This window comes from Pan paniscus, chromosome 1 (assembly GCF_029289425.2).
Source record: "Pan paniscus chromosome 1, NHGRI_mPanPan1-v2.0_pri, whole genome shotgun sequence".
Classification (NCBI taxonomy): Eukaryota; Metazoa; Chordata; class Mammalia; order Primates; family Hominidae; genus Pan; species Pan paniscus.
The window spans coordinates 225,698,575-225,720,432 of record NC_073249.2 but is presented as its reverse complement, the minus strand read 5'-3'; the positions used below and the strand labels follow the sequence as shown (position 1 = coordinate 225,720,432).

Genomic DNA, 21,858 nt, shown 5'->3' with positions numbered 1-21,858 from the left:
AATGCCACCAGCTGCCTGGCAGGGCTCCTGGGAGCACAGGCCTATGGGGCGGCACAAACTCCAGGGATAATGCATCTGTGTGCGCAGGGCAAGCCTTCAGGGAGGAGGCATCCTTGCCTGTGTCTTCCAAGGGGGTGGGTGTGTGGCTCTGGAGGGGGAGCCTGCCCCAGGGAGGCCTGGGTGGAAGAGTGGAGCACACCCCAGGCGGCTTAGACCTCTGGCAGCTCAGATCCCTGGCAGCATGGTGTGCCATGGGCCAGCCTGGCAGGAGGTGCCCTCCATGAGGGGCGCCCACCTGTGTGCCCACTGAACATGCGGGAAACATGCAGGCGAATGGGGGCCTTCCCTGTCCTCTGCCCACCATACCCCGGGGCTCGGTAGGGACCACTGGCAGGCACTGGGTTGGTCTGGTGGGGGGACCCTGTCTAGACTGCCTGTGGAGTAGCCAGAAAGGGGCTGAAGGCTGAGCGGAGTGAGAGGGGCTGAGCAGGAAGGAGCAGGCAGGGCAGGCCCACACGCGGGGCTGCCATTCAGCAGGGGTGGGAATGCGGCCCACTCCGGCCCAATCCTTGCTGGATGGATTTTGCCCCTTGGGAGCTGGTCCCTGGGAGCCATAGGCCTCAGTGCTTGCAGACTCAGCCAACACCCTGTGGCCTGCCTAAAAATAAATGCCCTTTCTGAGGCAAGGGATGGCCCCGCGCAGGCTCCTGCCAGGACTGCCAGATCCTGCCTTGGCACGGTGGCCAGCGGGCAGGTGTCCCCGGAGCCCATGCCAGGACTGGCGCTGCAGGCCGTGGGAGTGTGCAGCAGCAACTCGGGGCAGATGTTTTCTCCTGTTTGGCCCATGGCCAAGCCCCTTTGGCTGTAGTGACAGATCTACTGTGGGCTGTGGCCCTGGGTCGCCTCTCAGTGGACACAGCCTAAGGTCCTGTGCTGTCACCTTGCCCCACCCCTACCTTCCGGAAGCTAGTGAAAGCCCTGGGGGGGGGGGAGACCCAGGGCTCCGACCATGTCCACCCCTCCAGCCCACCTCCCCCTGCCCCTGCCCCTCACCTGCTTTCTCTCCATCCCTCCCTCTCCCTGTTCTTCCGGAGCAAGGACCCACCCTTCTTCCGGGGTCCAGGGGGCCACTGGCAGGGGTCCCTCCCTGCTTAACTGCTACCATGGCCCTGCCCATTCCCCTTCACCCCTGCAGACCCGCTCCGTGGCTGCCAAGGACAGGTGTGAGGCACAGCAGACGACAGACTGTGTTGGGGGCTGAACAATCAGATTTTATTATAGCGGCTTCAGAGCAGTCCCGTGGCTTCCACGTGACTGAGAGTTCAATTTCTGAGTACAAAGTCGTGCCCACACGCATCCACCCACACAGAGGAATCCTTTAAGGATCATAGTGGAGGCACCCACCCTCCCCAGACAGCCCACCATGAGCCCCAGCCAGACCACCAGGCACACTCAGGAGCCTTTTGGCCATGGCCCTCAGGGTCCTGGACGCCTGTCCGGGGTGATCACTGTTTCCTATGAGGATACAGCTCGAGTTCGGCCTTCACAAAAGGCAAATGTGCCCGCGGCACAGCCCGCCTGCCAGGGGTACGCCCAGCAGCTACGGGCCCTGAAGAAAGTCCTCTACAGGCTGGGGGCAGCAGTGTGCGAGCCCCGGCACTACAAATATCATAGAACCCCGGGCGGCCGGGGACTTCCCAGAAGTCACTTGCTTAAATGCAAACACAGAACAACCCCATGGGGTCAGACACTTGGCAGAAGATGGGCCCTGATTGTCCTAAAACGGCAGGGACTCTGCACACACATTCTCTGAGAATGGGGCTCCTGCGGGCCGGCCAGCTTGGGGCCAGAGCCTTCCGGAGAAGGGCGCGTCCAAGCCCGGGGCGGACGACGGCGGGAAGGCGCTTCCCTACAGGCGAGAGGAGCAGGCTCGCCCTCTGGTCGTCGGGCCGCGCGCCCGCAGGTCCCGCCGGGTCACCAGGGCCGCCAGAGGCCGCAGGCGGGCTGGTGCGCGGCGGCGGCGGTGGCCTTGGCGGAGAGCGCGGGCGGGGGCGCGGCGCCCGGCGCCTTGGGCTCCTTGGCGGGCGCGGCGGGCGCGGCCGGGGGCCGCTGGAAGTGGTACAGCAGCTTCATCTGCGTGTCGCTGGCGGCGTGGAGCGTCAGGAACTGCACGGCCTCCTGCAGGCACCACGAGTAGCCTTCGCTGTAGTCCTGGTGCAGGCTCTTGGGGCCGGCGGCGGCGACGAAGGCTGCGGGGAGACGCGGCGGCGGTGAGCGGGCGGCGGGGCGCGGGGGAGCCGGGGCGCGGTGGGAACTCGGGGCGCGGGGGGCCCGGGCGCGCTCACCTTTGCTGTGCTTCAGGTAGCTGACAGCCATCTCCAGGATGTCGGCCTTCTCCAGCTTGGAGTTGGGCTGGTGCCGCGCGAACTCCTGCTCCAGCAGCAGCTTCAGCTGCTCGATGCTGCTGTTGATGCGGTCGCGGCGCATCTTCTCCACCACCGGCTTCCGCAGCTGCGGGAGGAGGGGGTGTCAGGCTGGCCCGGCACGGCGCAGGGACCCCCGAGGACCGGAGGCCGCGGGGACAGCGCGCCGGGCGAGCCTGGTACTTACTCGGTTTTTCTCTTTGGGGCTGAGCAGCTCCACGGCCACAGTGCTGGGGGCCATGCCTGGCGCGGAACAGGCGAGGAGGCGACGCAGGGAGGCCGGGCGAGACGAGGCGAGCGGGCGCGGGCAGGGCCAAGCGCGTCCCGGGCTGGCGCGGACACCGGCCCCGCGCGCCGACGCCCTATATAGGCGCGGGCGGCGGCCTGGCGCCTGGAGTCCGGGCGCCGCGGCCGTTCCCACACTCCGCGGCCAATGGCCGCGCGGGCCGCACAAAGGCGCCGGCCCATTAGCGCACGCTAAATTGCCTGTGAATTGGCGCGGGCACAATGGGCGCTCCCCAAGGAGCAGGTGGGCCGCGCGGCACAATGTCCGGGCTGTGGGAACGCGCTCGCCCTCATTAGCATCCCGGGGCCTGATGCCGGGAGCCCCGCGCCTCAATATGCTGCCTTTTCCCAGGCCACCAAGTGGGGAGGGGGGCAGGAAGGAGGGCCCCCTCCCCCGCCCTCCCCTCCGCTCCCCTCCCCTGCCTCTCCCCAGCGGCTCCCCACTGCTGGCTGGCAGAGGCCGTAGGCACAGATAAGGGAAAAGCTGTAGAATGAACAAGTGCCACGGCTTCCTGGGGGATGGGCACCTTCCCTGACTGGGACCTGCTGCCCCTCCAGGGGAGGGGGACAGAGGGGGCCACGCTCTTAGGATCAGTCCTACGTGCCTATATTACAAGCCCCCTGACTGTCACCTGGGACTCCTGACTTCTCCAGACCTAGAAAATGGGCCTTGTGCCTTCCTGGCTGGGCTCCGGGCAGCTCCAGGAAGCTGGGGCCCGTGCTCCACGTGGAGCCCGGCACCCGGCAGCTCTCCCCGCTTCCTGCACCCTGTCCTCCCAGGAGCACTGTAACCCACAGCAGCACTGGGGCTGCTCCACGAGCTGGCAGGTGTCCCTCAGGGGCCTCTCCCCACCCCTATCTGGCCAGGGATCTGACTACAGTGTCCACGCAGCTCGGGAGGCCTCGGCTCTTGGCACGCTTGCTGTGGCCACTGTTTATGCATGCCACAGCTCCACCTAGTCTCTCTGGCAGCCAGGGCACTTGCAGGGCTTGCTTTCCTCCGGCATTTTGCCAGTGGGTAGGGAGTGGGTGCCAGGTGGCAGGCTTGAGGATCAGAGGCCATGCCAGCCCTAGCCCCCCGCCCCAACCACCGGTCCACGGGATGAGCTAATAACCCCGGTACCTGGCCAACTGAGCTGAGTGCCCGCAGCCACTTTGGGGCAATGAATCCCACCCTGGGTCCTTAGGGGAGGGTCCCTTGGGAGACCCCCACCCCCTAGCCTGCGGTCACAGTTCCTCAAATGCTCTGCAGCAGAGACTAGGAGAGTATTCGGGGCCTGGGCTGGCTCCTAGAGACAGGTTGGGACCCTGCCGGGTCCTAGCAGAAGGGCCTTAGCCCCCAGAGCTGGGGCTGGCATCAGGGCTGGTTAGGCAGAGTTTGAATCCAGGAGTGGGGTTCCCTGGCCAGCTGGCAGGGTCCAGTGAGGAGCCTTCCCCGGAGGCTCTCGGCAGTGACCCCCGGCTCTGAGTGACCCGCTTGGTGGGCCTAGCTCCAGGAGGTCCTCAGCACAAGGATGGACGGTCCAGGGGGCAGCCAGGACAGTGCTGGGACAGCAGGGGAAGACAGGACTTCAAGCCAATGCAGGGTGGCCCTCCCACAGGCCAGCTGGACGCCATTGTGAAGGGTTAGGCTGGGAGGCTCCCAGGCGGAAACAGGTGACTTTGGAGGTGGCAGGAAGGGAGCCCCTATTCACCCTCGTACCCCCGCTGGACTCCCACAACACCTCCCTTGAAGGGGACTCATGCTCCAGGCTGTCAGAGGGAGGCGGTGACACTGGGGGCTGGGACTGCTGGGGGCTCATCTCTGAGCAGGTGGGGTCCCACCACAACACTCTGGCCCTTGTTGGATGCAGGAGGGCAACCCGTGCGGGGGTGTCCAGGCCACGCGCTCACGCCATGGCTCCCACAGCTCTGGGCATTGATGGCGGCTGGCACTGGCTATGGGCTGTGGACTCCCGGCTACACAGGGGATCTGCTTGTGTTCAGTGGAGCTATTTCGCAGCTGAAGTGGGGTTCATGCTGGCGGCAGTCACATTGTGGCATGTCCCTTGCCTATGGGCTCCCTGGGGTTGGACTGGGGGTGGGGAGGGCAGGACGAGGTAGTCACCCGTGTGCCCGTGACCTATACGCTGCTGGTCCAGCGGCCACATCAAGGAGGTGCTTAGCCAGGGGCTAGGGGTGCGGGAGCACGGGCAGGTGGCCCCAGCCCAGGCAGGCCCTGGCCACCACCTCCGCCAGCAGGAAACGGAACCTGAGCCACGTGTGCCCTGACCACCCAGCTGCTGGCAGCGGGGACAGGGCCTGTGCCCAGATATGGGGGTGGCACTGAGGCCAGGCCCTGCTCCCGCAGGCTTTGGAGCGGCAGGTGGCTGGGGCTTGTGTCCTGTCCTGGTCCCTTCCCCTGAGCCAGCTCCTCAGCCCACAGGAGACACGTGCCGCCGGGAGATGTGGTCCAACCTCCCCACCCCCACGGCCCGCCCACCCGCAGTGGGCCAGGATGGCGGCCTGCCGGAGGTGAGGGTGGTGGGTGGGCTGTGTGGGGGCTGCTGCCTCCCGCCTCTTCCTCCCTCCCCCTGGACTGGAGCAGCTTTGATCCAATTTTCAGTTGTGGGAAATATGAAATGAATGGTGTTGAATCCTGGCCGGATGAAAGGCTGGTTCCCTCCCTGAGTTCGGGCCAGATGGCAGCTCTGGCGGCCTCCGAGGCACACGCCTGGCCTTTGTGGGCCGTTTAACACTGTGAATGGGGCCAAAGTGTGGGAAACTCACTAGGCTCCCGGCTCACACCATCCACGGTGGGCTGCGGAGGGGGCTGGAGGAGGGAGGGCTGGAGGCTGCTCCAGGCTGGCAGGCTCTGCTCCACAGAAGCACTGTAAAGTGTTGGGGGGCTGGGATCCTCCACCTTGGCTGCCCCCAGCAGCTCAGCGTGGGATGGGGGTATTCTTGCCCCAGCCGGGCTTTGAGGAGGGAGGGAGTTTGTCCTGCCTGCACCTCCCTGAGCCCCCAACCCTGGAGGGCTCAGTAAGTCTAAGGGGCTTGATAGTTGGGGTGGGGTTGGCACATCTAGAGTTGGCAATACTCCTCCTGCCTCCACATACACAGACATTGAGGCAGGGCACTTTGCTGTCTCAATTCACGATGCTGTGCCACCATCACCACTGTCCATCTCCAGAAAATGTCCTTCTCTCCAAGCTGAACCTCTGTCCCCATGAAACATGGACTCTCTATTCTCCTCCACAGCTCAGCAACTGTTGAGGCAGGGGGCCTTCAGGCAAAACCTACAAGTTGGGCATGATCAAGCTAGAATGCACGCGTCTAGAACCATGACCCATTTCTAAATAATCCACACGCCCAGCACCACTCCCTCCAGGGCCGACAGCAAAGCGAAGAGCTCCTCGGAGGGGAGGGGCCCGTGGGGGTGGGGGGCGATGGGAAGCTCCAGGGGCATTTGCTCCCAGCTCCAAAGCAGGACGTGGTACTGGGAAGGTCAAACGGCGCAGACACTAGAAAACAGCTTGGCAGTTCCCCCAAAAATGAAGCACAGAGCAACCATAGGACCCAGCAGCTCCACTTCTAGGTCCATGCACAAGAGAATGGAAAGCAGGACCTGGGGGAGTTATTTGGGCCCTGTCTTCAGAGCAGTGCGGTTCCCAAACCCAAGACGCGGCCGCCGCCCCACTGTCTGTGAACAAACAAATGTGGTCCTTCCACATAGTGGACCGTTCTTCAGCCTCAGAAGAGAAGGAGATTGTGACGCAGGCCACAGCAGGCCTGCACCTTGAGGACACTGTGCTCAGTGACATAAAGCAGTCACAAAAGGGCCCATCCCAGGTGGTGCCATTGTAGGAGGCCCCTAGAGTCGTCAGATTCACAGACAGAAAGTGGAATGGTGGGTGCCAGGGGCTGGGAGGGACTAGGCAGTAAGCGTTCCTGGGGACAGAGGTTCGGCTTGGGAGATGGACATTTTCTGGAGGTGGACGGTGGTGACGGTGGCGCATCACGAATGCTCTTCATGGCATGGAACTCTGTGCTGAGAAATGGCTAAGATGGTTGTTTTATGTTATATATATTTTGCCGCAACTGGAGAAGACAAAAAGGAGGAGCTTTTTTGGAGAAGAACCACGAACTCCCTCCTGCTGCCCCCTCCCCGCCCAGGCAGTGGCAGCCCCCACAATCCCTCCCAGGCCCTGCCTCCAGCTGAGGAAGTAGGTGTGGTGCCGGGCACCCCCGACCTGGTGTTCCTGTCCCCAGGGGTTTCCAGCTTGGGGTGTGGGGAACAGGCAGGCTAGCGGGGGCCAGGAGCCAGGCTGACCTGGGGAAGGAGGGTCAGGGGTAACCATAGCTCCCAGCTTCTTCCTCTTCCAGCCCCTGAAGCCCTTGCTTGGGGGCCTCTGGGTGGAAACTCTACTCGAAGTCTGCAAAACGCCCTGCTGCCTGGGAAGTCAGTTCAGGGAGATGGCCCCGTTCCAGATTTCAGAGACAGCGGCCTCCCCCACATCCAGGACCCCTGCCTGCACAGTGGCCAGCACTGCCTGCCATTGCCCTGGGCCCATCCATGCATAGGGCTCTGCCCTGGAGCCAGGCCACCCCCCGCATCAGCAGCCAGCCCACCTGCTGCAAGGAGCCACCCAGCTTGTCTGCCCAGCTGTGAACAGATGCAGCCGGACCAGGTGTGGCTCCGAGTCTCCACCCTCGGCCAGGGAGGACACCTGTTCACGGGAGGTGGAGTGGCTGGGAGAGGGTTGAGATCTCTCCTTGGGGCTCCAGGCAGGAGCTGCAGTGGGGGAGGGAGGAAGAGTCCTCAGGCGCTGAGCATCTGTGAAGCACCAGGCAGGTATGGAACATGGAAATCCGACTTCCTACAACAGCCCTCCCTGCAAAGTGCGTGGGCCTGTGCTCACTCTCCAGCTGGGGGGCTGGGGGCAAGAGGGTCACAGAGGTTAAGTGACGTGCCCAAGGTCACATGTACTCTGGGTCAGCTAACAGGAGGAGTCAACACTCGAGTATTTATTATGCACTTCATGTGTACTTGCCAGTTTAGACTTGACTACGAAGCCAGGAGGTAGGCACTGTTTATTTTCTGTTTACACTGAGTCTGCAGCGCAGAGAGGTGCTCACACCACACAGCTGGTGAGGGTCTGACGTGAGACGGGACGTGTGGTGGTGCGCCCCGTCTTCTTCCTGAGGAGCTGAGGGAGGTGGGGTGGTGGGAAGGGAGGGGTGTGCGGAGCTGGGGGAGGGAGCCTGGGGCGCTCACGTGCGGGGAGCCCTCTGGCGGGGAGGGGGCATTGGTGAGGGACGGTGTGGCCTCCCCCGCTCCCTGCAGCCCTCCACCCTCTGGCGAGGGCAGAGCAGCGCATCGATCCGATCAGTGCTGGGAGCTGGAGCTCCAGATGGTGGGTGGCCTGCACGGACGTGCGGACAAAGGGAGGCTGTAGCATGAAGGCGGCCAGCGAGGCACGCGCGATGCCCTTTGTCACCAGGGAAGGCCGCCAGGAGCGCGGAGTGTGGGAACCGCCGGCTGCATGGCTCCTCTTGGCTCTCATCTTTAGGGGTGCTCTGTGGGGGTGGCGCACCACCATGAGGTCAAGAGGAAATCCTCGGCCCTTTCCACGCCCTGGCCCCTCTGCTAGGCCGGTGGTGGCCTCCCTGTGGCCTCAGTTCCTTGCACCCCTCCCCTCCTAAATGAAGAACTGGACCAAAGACCTGGGTCCAGAAATGGGGCTGGTCCCAGCTCCTCCCCACAGCCAGCCCCCCTCAGTGGGCAGCTTCTCTTTCGTTGGTCAGCAGATGCTTGAGCACACATGCTGAGCTGGGACTGAGGCTCCTGCACTGGGGGTAGGGGACACTCTTACCTGTGGGAGATGCCTTGAGGGTGTAGACTGGGCCCGGCATGGACCTGCGGTGAAGCCAGGTGCAACAGCTGAGCTGGAGCCTGTCTGACACCGGAGGCAGAGTCGGGCAGCCGCACGCCCCCCAGCAGAGCCAACACAGTTTTGGGGGCATAGATTTGGTTAATTTTTCATGTCTGTGTTTTCTTGAATGAGCATTTATTACTTGTGCAGTTTTTGAAAGGGCTTCCCCACACACAGACACACGCACACACACAGACAACACACACACGCTCACATACATACATACGTGCATCCACATGCATAGGTTCCTATGGGAGGAAGTCATTGCATCTTCCGAAGGGCGAGAAAGAATCCCTGAGGTGGGGACAAAGGGGAAGGTGGGTGACCAAGAGGGGCTTCCAGAGGGAACGGTGACTGAGGAGGGTGTTGGCGAGTTCTGCTTGAGGAGTTTTGGGAAGCACCTTCCAGGCAGAGGGCACTACAGGGACACCAGCTTGGGGCAAGAGAGACCAGGTGAGCAGGACTGACATCTCCAAGTCTGGAAGGATGCTCCTGTGGTTTTTTTTGTTTGTTTGTTTTTGAGACGGAGTCTCGCTCTTGTTGCCCAGGCTGGCGTGCAAAGGCATGATATGGGCTCACTGCAAGCTCCACCTCCTGGGTTCAAGCAATTCTCCTGCCTCAGCCTCCTGAGTAGCTGGGATTAGAGGCACACGCCACCATGCCTGGCTAATTTTTGTACTTTTAGTAGAGACAGGGTTTCATCGTGTTGGCCAGGCTGGTCTTGAACTCCTGACCTCAGGTGATCCACCCGCCTCAGCCTCCCAAAGTGCTGGGATTACAGGCATGAGCCACCGTGCTCAGCCCAGGAGGCTCCTGTGTGAGTGCACCTGTGCGTGTGTGTGTGTGTGCCTGTATGCATGTACTTATGTGTGTGCACTTGAGTACGTGTGTGTGCCTGTGTCTGTGTCCCTGTGTGTGTGTGCATGCCCATGTGTCTGTACGAGTGTGTGTGTGCCTGTGTCCCAGTGTGTGTGTGCGCTCATGTGTCTGTGTACCAGTGTGTGCGCTTGTGTACGTGTGTGTGCCCATGTGTCTGTGTGTACCAGTGTGTGCGTGTGTGCATGTGTGCCCATGTGTGTCTATGCATGCATCTGCGTGCATGTGGCCAGGAATGCTCACGCCTGCTCAGATGTCCTCAGCTGGGCCACCCGTCCCCATCCTGCCCCGCTGCCCTAACTCCCAGAGTGCCCGCATTGGCCGAGCACTGCTCTGTGCCACGTGAGCCCTGGGCCCTGGGGTGACTGTGGGGAAAAACCCTGACAGGAGTGCCTCTGCCCTGCCCTGCCCAGTAGGAACGGTGCTCAACCAGGCCCCTGGCGGCCCTCCGAGGCAGGTAAGTGCGTCCCTATCTGCAGGTGAGGGACAGAGGTGCTGAGGGGCAAAATAACTTGCCAAGGTCTCACGGTCATGCCCCCCCCCACCATGCCTGGGGGCAGGCCTTGGCAAGGGGCATGCTGCCAGTCAGTTGGCAGCAGAGCCAAGAAGGGACAGAGCTCAGGGTGTGGCCCTCAGTGCTTAGGACCAGCTGCTCCTCCCCTTGACGCTGGCTTCCCACAGGAGGTGCCGCTGTGTGCTGCTCAGACCCAGAAGAGGGGGTCAGGGCATGCAGAGTCCAGTCGGGAAGCCGAGGCCCGAGGAAAGGTGGGCAGGGGCCAGAGCCTTCTCCTGGGGTGGAGGTCAGGCTGCAGACACTGCTAGCCCTGTCCCACCACAGCCCGGCTTCTCAGTTGGGTCTCCACCGGCTGTGACACTCCCACGTGATGCCAACAGGTGTTATGAGGCAGACTCTGTAACCCGCTTGGGATGCTCAAGCCCCAGGGTAGAATTCAGGCCCAAGGGGTGATTGGGGAAGGGGGGTCTGACATCCTTGGGAGCTGCTGGGCCTGTCTCTGCACGCCTGACATGGAGTGACCTCGGTCAGAGGGTGGGCTGAGAACTCTCTCATCGTCCAAGGTGGAGGCTGGATAGGCCTCCCTGTTCACACTGTGCTAAAGTAAATAGCAGTTCCTGAGCCCTCCTGTGTACAGAGCCCCTCCTGTGTGCAGAGTCCCTCCTGTGTGCAGAGTCCCCTCAGTGTGCAGAGTCCCTCCTGTGTGCAGAGTCCCCTCAGTGTGCAGAGTCCCCTCCTGTGTACAGAGTCCCTCCTGTGTGCAGAGTCCCCTCAGTGTGCAGAGTCCCCTCCTGTGTGCAGAGTCCCCTCCTGTGTGCAGAGTCCCTCCTGTGTGCAGAGTCCCCTCCTGTGTGCAGAGTCCCCTCAGTGTGCAGAGTCCCTCCTGTGTGCAGAGTCCCTCCTGTGTGCAGAGTCCCTCCTGTGTGCAGAGTCCCCTCAGTGTGCAGAGTCCCTCCTGTGTGCAGAGTCCCTCCTGTGTGCAGAGTCCCCTCAGTGTGCAGAGTCCCTCCTGTGTGCAGAGTCCCTCCTGTGTGCAGAGTCCCCTCCGTGTGCAGAGCCCCTCCTGTGTGCAGAGTCCCTAGAGCCCCTCCTGTGTGCAGTCCCCTTTGTGTGCAGAACCCCTCCTGTGTGCAGAGTCCCTCCTGTGTGCAGAGTCCCCTCCGTGTGCAGAGCCCCTCCTGTGTGCAGTCCCCTTTGTGTGCAGAACCCCTCCTGTGTGCAAAGCCGCTCCTGTGTGCAGAGCCCCTCCTGTGTGCAGAGCCCCCACTGTGTAGAGAGCATGCCTGTGTGTGGATACCTCTTATGTGCAGAGCCCTTCCTGTGTGCAGATCATCCTCTGTGTGCTGAGCCCCCCAGTATGTGGAGCCTCCCCTGGGCTTGAAGTACTCCCATTTGCTGAGGTCAGGACATCAGACCCCCCTCCCCAATCACCCCTTGGGCCTGAATTCTACCTGGGGGCCTGAGCATCCCAAGTGGGTTAGAGAGTCTGCCTTGAGTAACACCTTTTGGCAGCACCCAGGGGTGTCACAGCCAGTGAGATACCCAGCTGAGAAGCCGGGCTGCGGTGGGACAGGGCTCGCAGCCTCTACAGCCTGACCTCCAAATGAGCATCCCCTGTGTGCACAGCCCAGAAGGGCTTCGCATCTGCATGGCAACTCTGTGATTTTGGATTATGATGATCAAGTCCATTGTACAGATGAGGAAACTGAGGCTTCACAAGGTGAGGGGACTGGCCTGCCCAGGTGTGCTTCTGGGGCCCTCACTGGGGTCAGCCTCTCAGCTCCTACTCTGCAGCAACTCCCCAGGCTGGGAACACAGACACCTGCTCTTCCCGTGACTGTGGAGACAGACTGCCCATCTCCTGCGGCATTTCAGTGTTGCACTGAGGTGCAGAGCTGGGGTGCAGAGTCCATCCGGTGGAGGGATGGAGCCTTACCTTAGTCAGATGAGAAATGGTACCTCCACCGCCCAGCTCAGCCCACCTATAGTGCTCTCACGCAAGGCCTTAGGCCTGCCTTCCCTGTTCAGACCCCACGGGTCCCCGTGTGGCCAGGTTGGTTGCGATCGAGAGATGGGTAGAGGGCCCTGCCCCCTGACTTGGTGCCCCTGGCCAGGTGCAGTGTGCAGTGCAGGCTTGAACCTGCAGGGGTCCCCCAGGAGCGTGTTTCCTTCCGAGAGGCCCCGGGGCAGGCACTGAGCGGCTTGGTGAAAGGAGAAGGTCCAGGCCAAGGCTCGGCTCTGCCCTTGTCTTTTTCACTCAGAGACTGTTGGACACACCCCACTCCTCTCTGAGCCGCAGCTTACGGGTCTGTAAAATGGGCTTTCCCTGCCAAGCTCATCTTGGTCTTGGGAGGCCTGGCTCCAGGTGGCTGGAAGTAAGACAAACCCTGAGGATGGCGGGGAAAGAGCTGGGGCACTGCAGAGTAGCGCCCACCCCCTCCATACCCAGTTAGCCCCAGCCCAGGAGACTCTGTGCTGGGGCTGGCCACCTGCTGTCTGATCCTCACCTGGAATACGGCTTGTGGGCCCAAACAGGTGTCCCAGTCCCTGCACCGCACACTGCACCTGGCCAGGGGCACCAAGTCAGGGGGCAGGGCCCTCTACCCATCTCCCGATCGCAACCAACCTGGCCACACGGGGACCCGTGGGGTCTGAACAGGGAAGGCAGGCCTAAGGCCTTGCGTGAGAGCACTATAGGTGGGCTGAGCTGGGCGGTGGAGGTACCATTTCTCATCTGACTAAGGTAAGGCTCCATCCCTCCACCAGGACCTGTGGCTGGGCTCCCCGCCGCAGCCCTGACCCAAGAACCTCAGGGGGAAAGGCCCTTGCTGGAGAATTGGGGGTGCACCAGGCCCACCGAGCTGACGCCCTTTGGTGCCCTGGCTTGGGCCTGGGTTCTCCAGGGCTGCTGGGGTGGGGCTGACACCAGAGAGGCCACTGGGGCCCCTGCTGAGACAGTAGCCCACACCCCTGCGCAGGGCACGCCAGCTGCTCCTAGGGCACCTGGGCATCTGTGGAGATGGTGTGGGTGTTCCTGAAGCCGAGGGGGCTCCTGTAGCCCATGAGGGCACCCCCCCACAGACTGCAGCCTTCCCAAGCCCCAGGCCAGGCTTGAGGCCCCAGCTTTGTGTACCATTCCAGGCCCCACCTTCTCCAAGGGACTGGAGTCCACACCCCAGAGGGCATGGGCACAACCTCAGGCTCCCCCTGCCCAGCTTTCCGGGCCTCAGTTTCCCTAGTGTAAAACCAGGCTGCTATGGGGACCATGGGGGCACCTGCGGGGTTGGCTCCCCCGGCGCGCAGGGGTGGGTGGTGGGAAAGCCCGCAGCCCGCAGTCTCACGGGCGCGGGGATTAGGGGCCGTCCGGGCCCACGTGGCCGCACGCCCCGCCCCGCTGGTGTCCCCCCACCCCCCGTGTGCCCTGGGGCAGGGCCGGGTCGCCGTCCCAAGCTGGTTAAAAACCCCGCGGTGTCAGAGAGCAGCTCGTTCCCAACCTCTGAAAGGCAGACAAGCCCTTTATTGCTCTATTATAACGCGGAGCCAGATGGTCTTTTGGGAGTTGCCCCCCCGCGCCCCCCGCCGCCGCCCTCATTCATTCAGAGTCAGACCCCGGCACTAATGCCGCGGGGGGGCCCAGGCACGCTTCCCTCGCCGCCCGCCCGCGCAGTGTGGGAACCGCCGGCGAGCGCGAACCCACAGCCGGGCGGAGGGAGGGGCTTGGAAACCCGCGCATCGGAGAGCTGGGGAGGGGTGGGGAGGGCTGCGTCCCAGCTCGCCTGGGCCGGGAGGGCTCTCAAGTTAGGGGCTAAGGGAATGCTCAGGAGGCTCGTCCCCAGCCCCACAATCCCTGGTTCTTAGAGGCTGGGGAGGCGGGAGCAGGGAGGAATCCCAGGGTCCCCAGCTGTGGGACCTCGGGCAGGGCACTTAACCCTACCCGTGCCTCAGTTTCCTCATCTGTTAAATGGGGACAGTGATAGGGCCCCCTCACTAGGTTTCGGGAGGATCAGAAGCGTTAATATTTGTAAAACTTTTAGAAAAGGGGTGAGCGTCCGGGCCTCTCACTGATTTTGTACCACCCCCCACCCCCACCCGAGAGTGTTTTTTACTTTTTTTTTTTTTTTTTTTTGAGACAGGGTCTCTCTATGTTGCCCAGGCTGGTCTTGAACTCCAGGGCTCAAGCGATCCTCCTGCCTTGGCCTCCTGAGTAGCTGGGATTACAGGTCGGCCGGTCTCAGCACCAGCTGAAACAAATAAATAGAGAAGAAGGATGTTTCACTACTTGTGAAAAAGATGAAATTCAAGTTTCAGCGTCCATAAATAACATTGTACGGAGACACAGCCGGGCGCCACACCCGATGCTATCCAGGAAGGCCACCTCCTGGCGTGACGCCAGTGGCGTGGGAGGACAGAAGCCTGGCCACGTGGCCTGCAGTGGTTACTGCTGGGCCCTCTTCATAAGCACTGGCCCCACCCGCAGTGAAGGACTACCTGCCCCAGGCAGAGCCTCCCACGATCGATCGCTGTCCCCACCGCCCCCGGGGGGTGCCCCATTCCTCTCACTTCTGGGGCTGATGTGGGAGCCTCAGGAGGGGACTGAGTGAGTGTGCACTTGGGTGTGGCCACACGGTCCTGAGGCTTCGTCATCGTGCCCATTGGACAGGGTGGCAAACTGAGGCCCATGGAAACCCAGGGCCCAGCTGCTAGGTGGAGGCCGAGGCCAGAGAGAACCCTGGGCTAGGGCAGGTGGGCAGCCTCACCCACCCGGGTCAGGCTCCTGCTTTGCTCACGTAGCCCTCACGCTGGCCACAGGCACTTCCTCAGGTCCCTGCCGCAGAGCACGCGCAGGGGTCTGCTCTTCCACCGCTGGGAAAGACCTTCTTTGCACTGAAAAGCGTCCCAGCTCCCCTCCCGGCTAGACTGGCAGCTCCACATGACTCGCTGGGGTCCTGGGCTGACTTTTGGCCTTTTCCCCCAACTGATTATTGAGGGGGTGGCCTAGCTGATCTTTGGGGCTCCATAAACAGACACAGGGTGGGGTCAACATGTCTTCCACAGGGGGCAGAGTCCAGGGGGAGCAGCAGCCTGGGGCAGTGCTGAGGGCTTTGCGGGATGGCAGCTTGCTTGCTCCTGAAGCAGATTAGGCCCTGTGAGGGGCTGGGGTCTGGGCCATACTGCTGGGAGGAGGGGGGTGCTGCTTGTTGTCAGTTACCTGGGAAGCCCTGGGTGGGGGCCGGCAGCTCTGGGACTCTGGGTCTGGAAGTCCATTCTCTTGTCCCACTGGCCTGCAGGTGTTTGGCCCTTCCTGTGGCCCTGGCCTTGTTGCACTGGCCCTGTGCCAGCAACCCCCATCTGGTGCCCTAGCTCTGCGAGCACTATCTGGCCAGGGTGTGGGGGACCCTCCGTCTATGAGCCTCTGTCATCCACGTGTGGGGGGACCAGGGAGATCACAGATGTGGGGCTCAAGCCCCAGGCCCCAGTGATCACTTCTCTCTGAGCCTTGGATCCCAGCCCTTCCCTTGATGTGCCGCCCCAACTCTCACAGGGGATGCTGGCCTTTATCAGCACTCTATTTGGGGTGTGGTACCGAGTGGGGCTCCCATCCCCACTACCATCCCCATTACGATGGGCCAGCTGTCTCAGGTAGGGGCTTCCAGCCCAGCGTGGGGACCCTCGGCAGTGACCAGCAGGGAGGACCCATGCCTGGGGCACCCCCACAGCCATGGATGGGGGTCTCCTGGGACCTGCTGCAGCACAGTGGATATGGCACCCCTGTCACAGATGGAGGGAAGGGAGAAAGAGGCCTGGCGAGCTTAGGCAGAGGAGAGGTCAGGCTGCCAGCCCAGCAGGGCAGGAACCACCCTTTTTCATTAAGTGAGCTGCCAGGTATGGGGCCGAGAGTTCTGCTGGTCCCGCGGTGAGGGAGGAGGAACGGGAGGGGGCTCTGGGAGTCTGCGCTTCCTCCTCTAGTTGCCCCCTAGGTCTGGCAGAGACCTTCAGCCTCTTGTCCCCACCCCCAGGACTGAGATGCATCCTGGCTTCAACCAGGGGAGACTCTGGCTTCTGGAGGGCAGCCACCCTCTGGACTTGAAGGTGCCCAGGGCAGGTTCCAGAAGGTCCTGCTTCCCCCCAGTACCCCGACTCAGCCCCTGGAGCCCCTGGGAATGTGTTCAGCCTCCTGCTCAGTAGCCCTCAGCCCACTGGGCTCCAGCCCCATCAGGCAGCTCCCCCGCCCTGGAGCCACCCTCAGCCCTCCCTCGCCTGTGGCTCCTGCGTGAGGTGGGGGAGGGGGAGCCCGGCACTGCTTGCCTGTGTCAGGGCTCGGGGCTGGCACCGAGGCTGTGTGCTGCCCCAGGCACCGCCTACCTCCCCTGCCTGGAGGGGCATTTGGGCTGGAGCCCGCTCCGGGTGGGTTCCCACATCCACCCCCCTCTGCGGACATTCATCCTGCACAAAAGGCGCGTGCGCGGCAACAAACTCATTCGCCACGGGCTGCCTGGGCTTTGTGTGCTGAGCTCCGGCCTCAGAGGCCATCTGGGGAGCAGTCGTCCCAGCGGGCGGCAGGGCCCCCTCCAGGCTGCCTTTGAGGCCTGGGAAGCAGCCGAGGCTCCCTGAGCAACCGCGCTGGAAACCACACACATCTGGCCTGTCCAGTGCCTTCCAGTTCCCACAGCCTCCTGGCTGTCCCCTGCACACTCTGGCCCTGGCATGGCACTAGGTGCCAGGAGGGGACCAAGGCAGGTGCCTGCCTCCCTGCCCTACCCCTGATGCAGGCTGTATGCACACGGCCCAGTGGGGAGGGCTGTGGGCACAGGGTTCAAATCTGGGGAGTGCCCCTCAGTAGGTGGGCCCTCTGGGGCTCAGCTTCCTCATCTGTGCAATGGAGCTGATAACGGTCCCACCCAAGGCCTGTGCTGAGGACGGAGAGTGGATGAGTGCCAGGCATGTGCAGTGGCCTCGGCAAGCAGACCCCTGCCCCAGGCACTGCCCGGCTCTGCTTCTTCTCGCCTTCATTTGGTTTCCTGGGTGGGCGACCCCTGCCCGTGTTCCAGGCTTCCTGGAAACTGGCTGGGGGTCAGGGAAAGGCCAGCTGGCCGCAGGCAGCTATGCTTAGAGCTGGGCCCACCCCTGCTTGGTGTGGGTGGGGCAGCTGTGGTCCTGCCCCACTCTCAGGACTCTGAGCAGCTTCTGCCTGGCCTGTATGCAGTAGGTGCTGAGTAAGTGAGCACTTGCCTCGATGCCCTCAGCCCTGAGCACCTCCAAGTGTGATCTCAGCCCTGGACCTGGCTTGGGTCTGCCCAGCTGTGGGCGCAGCCACGTGGCCTGGGGTCGAGGGGGGGTTACTAGCAATCCCCAGCAAGCTCTTCTGCTGAGCACACCCTTCCCCAGAGGGCTAGAGGCCAGGACAACAGTGAGCCGGGGCTCCAGGACAGCCTGCCTGGCGTGGCGGGCATTTCTGAGTCTGGGCAGTTGGATGCGGTAGGGGGCATGGAGTGGGGTGTCCGAGGGGTCTTTCCACTCAGGAGACCCTTCCTGGCCAAGCGACTTCTGGGGCCACAGCTCAGCAGACAGGGCCTCTGCAGAGGCGTCCCTGCCCCCAAGCATGCTGGGGGCGTCCTTGAGAGGGTGTCCTGCAGACCCAGAGATAATCCGGGCTTTGAGAGGCTGTGAGAGGCTGGCCCGAGGACTTTCCCACAGCCCCACAGAAAGGGCCGGCAGCCAGCTGCTCACCCACAAAAGGCTCCCGGCCATTCATGGCCTCAGGCAGGCGGGGCTGTCAGAGCGGCAGCCACAGCCTACCTGGCCACCCCCAGCAGGACTTTCGTGACAGGGAGGCACCTCCCTTCTGGCCATGGGGGCAGGAGGTCTCCAGGGCATAGGAGTAGCCTTGCGCAGCCACCCAGGCCAGCTGCCACCCCCTCTCTTTTGGCCCGAGACTGGCACCCTTCCTGGGCTTGTCATTTATCATGGGTGCCTGGGTAAAGGATGGCTCAGGAGGACCCTGCAGGCACCCACTGCCATGCCTGGCGCCGTGCCTCCACCGTCACACTACCCATTGCTCGCCCCCACACGCTGGTCATGAGTCCCCAGGGCTGGCACCTTCCTTGCTTCCAAGTCTGGCCTGCACAGCTCTCACACCCTTTGCAACCATCCTCTTGCCCACCCAGCAGCCCACCCTGTCAGTGTAGGGGGCAGGAGAGGGACCTGGTGGGGCAGTGAGCTGGGTAAGGCCTCCTCCCTGGACCTCAGTCTCCTTGTCTGAGGTGTGGGACAGCACTGCTGCCTCCCAAGGCTGATGGAAGGACCCCCAAGGGCGGCTGGTTAACAAATACCAGGTTTGGAGAAGCTGGGGTGTGGGGCTGCTGCCTGGAATTAACTGCCCAGAGCACCTCCAAGGATGACCTTTTAATATGAGAGCCAGCCCAGGGTAGGGAGGGGTCGGGGGCTTCCTGGGGGAGGTGGCCGCTGGCCTGGATTATCAGGAAGTGCAGGAGGAGGGTGGGGGCTTCCTGGAGCAGTGGCCCTGGCCCCCCTGTGCAGTGGCTGTGGCTCAGCCCCTTCCCTGGCCTGTCTCCCTGTTGCTTCCACAGCTGGAGCTGCCTCTGCGGCCCCTGTCCTCACCCCTGAGGAGGCCAGGCCCGGGCAGGTGCCTGGGCTGGGGCTGCTCCTGGCCAGGCTGGAAGACTGTCAGATGGAGGACAGGTCAGGTGGTCGGAAAGCTGGGGACAGGGAGGGAGCAGGTTTGAGGGAGGGACTTAGGGGCAGGCTCCTCCTCCCGGTCAGGTCCCACGTGTCCCCCCAGCCACGCCTACCCACATCGCCCTGCTGGAGGCCGGGGGCGGGGGGATCGGGGAGTAGGGGGTGTGGGGGGTGAGGGGGGTGGGGGTGGGGGTGGCCCGGCCCGGAGCTAGGGGGCGGGGCCGTGCGTTTTCTGGCCCTGGCCTCCAATTGGCTGCCGGGCGTGGGAAAGCGTGCACCACTGCCTGGCGCCCATAAAGACGCCTCCACCACCTGCGCCGCCGCCGCCTCCCGGCCGTCCTCCGCCCCGCGCGCTCGTTGAGGCCGGTGCTCCAGAGTGAAGAGCGTGGCGGTGCGGCGGCAGCGCAGGGCCCTCCTGCGGGGCCAGGCAGGGGCGGGTGGGCGCTTCTTGCCACCTTTCTGCTCTCCCTGCTGTCCGAGAAGTTCGTGCGGTGCCAGCCCAGCTCCCAGCTGGGGACAGAACAGGAAACGTCCCCGGCGAGCCTGGCGGGGGTGGCGGCAGGGGTGTCTGTCGCCTGCGCTGGGCAGGACGCGCGTCCTACCGGCCTCCCACTCCGCGGGCCTCACCAGCCACCTCACTCCCGGAGCCCGGGCCGCCGAGAGCGCCGCGGATGGACCTCAGGGAAGGCCTGGCGCGCCGCCTCCGGGAAGCCTTCCGGCCTTCTCCCTCCACCGAGTACTGGGGAGTCTCAGGCCACGGTGAATGAAGAGCAACGGGCCGGAGAGACCTCGGCCTCTGCCCAGGAGCAGCGCCCAGCAACCCCGCCCACAGGGGACCCGGTGGACGCCCTGGTGGCCACTTTGCCAGGCTCCCCATCTCCCAGCGAACCAGAGGGGATTTCCGTTCCCCTCCTGCTTGGTGCCTAGCGCCAGGGCGGGGCGGGGGCTGAGCAGCCCCTCCCATGGACGGAGCGGCCAGTCTACATATTGGAGGAGGGGCTCTGGGGAAAGGGTGTTGTTAGGAAGGCGGTTTGAGGCAGCGGGAGGTGGGGATGCGCCCGGCGGGGAGGGGCAGGTGTGTGGGGAGGGCCTGGGTAGCGCCTCCCCAGCCGGGCCCCGCAGCTGGACCCCGGCTCCGTCCAGCGTGGGAAAGGACTCCACGGTTTATGCTGAAGTGGTGGTGGGGTGGGTGAACGCTGCGCAGTGGAAGGGCATGGCCCTGCGCTAATTGCCCCGGGGTGTGGGGCTGTGGAGGCACTGCGCGGGGGATGTGCTGTGTCAGTTGGGCAATGGCGGCCAACTATGGCGTGCAGGCCTTGGAGCTGCCCCTCCATGGAGCTTTAATAAAGGCACTAGCCCTGCAATTTCTGCCTGAGTTTCTGGCCCACAGCTTGGCCGACTGCAGCCCCTGAGATTGGAGGCTTCTGCTCAAGACGTGGGCAGGGAGCTCGGGGCTCCCTGGGCTGGGGCCCTGCCCCGCTGGCCTCTACCCTGGCCCCTGCTGGAAAGCCCGTCAGGGCTGCTCTGAGCCGGGGACAGCTCCTCCCTGCCCACAGCAATCTGGGGGAGCCCCGGTTTGTCCAGTGCCCCTGTGAGCCCTGCTGTGTACCAGCCACCTGTGGGAGTGTCCGCCAGTCACCTCCCAATAGCTTGGGAGGCAGAGCGACATGACTCCATTTTAGAGATGAGCAAACGGGGCTCCTGCACTCTGGGACCATGACAGAGACACAGGAAGTGAGAGTGGGCTGAGGCCCTGCAGCAGTGGGGGCCGGCCTTGGACCGTGATCCACCCCGACCATGGCTGCTCAACCCCCACGGGCTCACCTGGCCCCTCATCGAACCATGTATTACCCGAATAATTTATTCTAGTGTCTGGGCCCAGCCCAGTGTCCCTCACTGACAACCAGACCATGGAGGGCAGCCCTTGTGTTTTCCCAGGGGGAGGGGAGGGAGGAGGGGGTGGGTTCTTAAAGGGCTGCAGTGAGTGTGGCCCCAAATGCACACCCAGGGTTAGGCACACAGGTGATGGCACAGGGAGCCCAGGTTCTGGGAAGCGGCACCTGCGGCAGGGGAGGCAGGGCCTGGATTTTGCTGCCCCCTGGTGGCTAGCGGCCTGTCCAGGCAAAAGGCTTGGACCTGCAGCCCCTGTGGCTCAGAGGAAGAGACAGAGGTCTGAGGTCTCCCATCAGAAGTCTCAGCTCCCAGGGCAAATTCAGAGGTGGAGGGTCCCTTGGCCGTGTCCCAGCTCTGGCAGGGCGGCCCCCCCACGTCCTGGCCTGCTGCCAGGGGTCGCGCCCACAGCCCTGCACGGAGCAGGGAAGGCCCAGGCCTGGGTGGGTCTTTCCGCAGGATCCTGGGATGTTGCTTAGGGGAGGCTGAGACCAGACGGGCAGTCACCTGTCTAGGAAAGCACCAGGCCCTGGCCGGGTGTGGTGGATCACGCCTGTCATCCCAGCAGTGTGGGAGGCCGAGGCGGGAAGATCACGAGGTCAGGAGATCGAGACCATCCTGGCTAACACGGTGAAACCCCATCTCTACTAAAAATACAAAAAATCAGCCTTGCATGGCGACGGGCGCCTGTAGTCCCAGCTACTCCGGAGGCTGAGGCAGGAGAATGGCGTGAACCTGGGAGGCGGAGCTTGCAGTGAGCCGAGATCGCGCCGTTGCACTCCGGCCTGGGTGACAGAGCCAGACTCAAAACAAAAAACAAAAAACAAAAAGGAAAGCACTAGGCCCTGTGGAAGTCCCCATGGTGACATTCACGTCCTGGCCACGTGGGCGGGTGTAGGGGAGGGACCGCAGGGAGGTGGAAGTCCTTGTTTTTTCCTGCAGTCGGCCCGGGCAGAACCTGAGCAGCCTGAAGCCATGAGTCGCTGCCACTGCTCCTTCTGTGCCCGGTGTGGCCCCAACTCATGCGGTCTGGGCCGCCTCTGATCCCATGCCCCCCACTTCACACTCGGGGTTCTGGCTTCCCTGCTGTGAGCCTGTCTCTCCTCCATGGGACAGGCCAGCCTGGGCAGCCATCCCTGTACCCACTGCCCAGCATATAGTGGGTGCCTCATAAATGTGGGCTGAACAGAGCCTGCCCCTGGGGGCCCCCCCTCACTGCCAGGCATACAGCAGGTGCCTCATAAATGTGGGCTGAACA

General features: G+C 63.4%; 1 protein-coding gene and 1 long non-coding RNA gene across 3 annotated transcripts; one reads left to right on the top strand and one right to left on the bottom strand.

The window, feature by feature from the left end:
* Positions 1 to 1,232: 1,232 nt before the first annotated feature.
* HES5 (hes family bHLH transcription factor 5) lies at positions 1,233 to 3,099 on the bottom strand. Of its 2 annotated transcripts, XM_034953590.3 has the most exons (3): positions 2,611 to 2,786; positions 2,346 to 2,511; positions 1,234 to 2,249 (listed from the first exon to the last, which is right to left on the bottom strand). In XM_034953590.3, exons 1-3 carry the CDS (start codon positions 2,662 to 2,664, stop codon positions 1,975 to 1,977), a joined length of 495 nt encoding a protein of 164 aa, XP_034809481.3. In that variant the 5' UTR covers positions 2,665 to 2,786; the 3' UTR covers positions 1,234 to 1,974. The 2 variants fall into 2 exon arrangements, with proteins under 2 accessions (XP_034809471.3, XP_034809481.3); XM_034953580.3 differs by having other exon boundaries at positions 1,233 to 2,511; positions 2,611 to 3,099.
* LOC129394067 (uncharacterized) lies at positions 2,142 to 18,848 on the top strand. Its single transcript, XR_008621271.1, has 3 exons — positions 2,142 to 2,270; positions 2,362 to 2,602; positions 18,602 to 18,848. It is a non-coding gene; the product is annotated as an uncharacterized LOC129394067 (long non-coding RNA).
* The last annotated feature ends 3,010 nt before the right edge of the window (positions 18,849 to 21,858 follow it).

What these genes read in the sequence shown, in the direction of transcription:
- HES5 (XM_034953580.3), bottom strand. Translation starts at nt 2,664, where the DNA reads ATGGCCCCCAGCACTGTGGCCGTGGAGCTGCTCAGCCCCAAAGAGAAA. An exon ending in GCCCCAAAGAGAAAAACCGA is followed by an intron (nt 2,512 to 2,610) that starts GTAAGTACCAGG and finishes CTCCTCCCGCAG; the next exon opens with CTGCGGAAGCCGGTGGTGGA.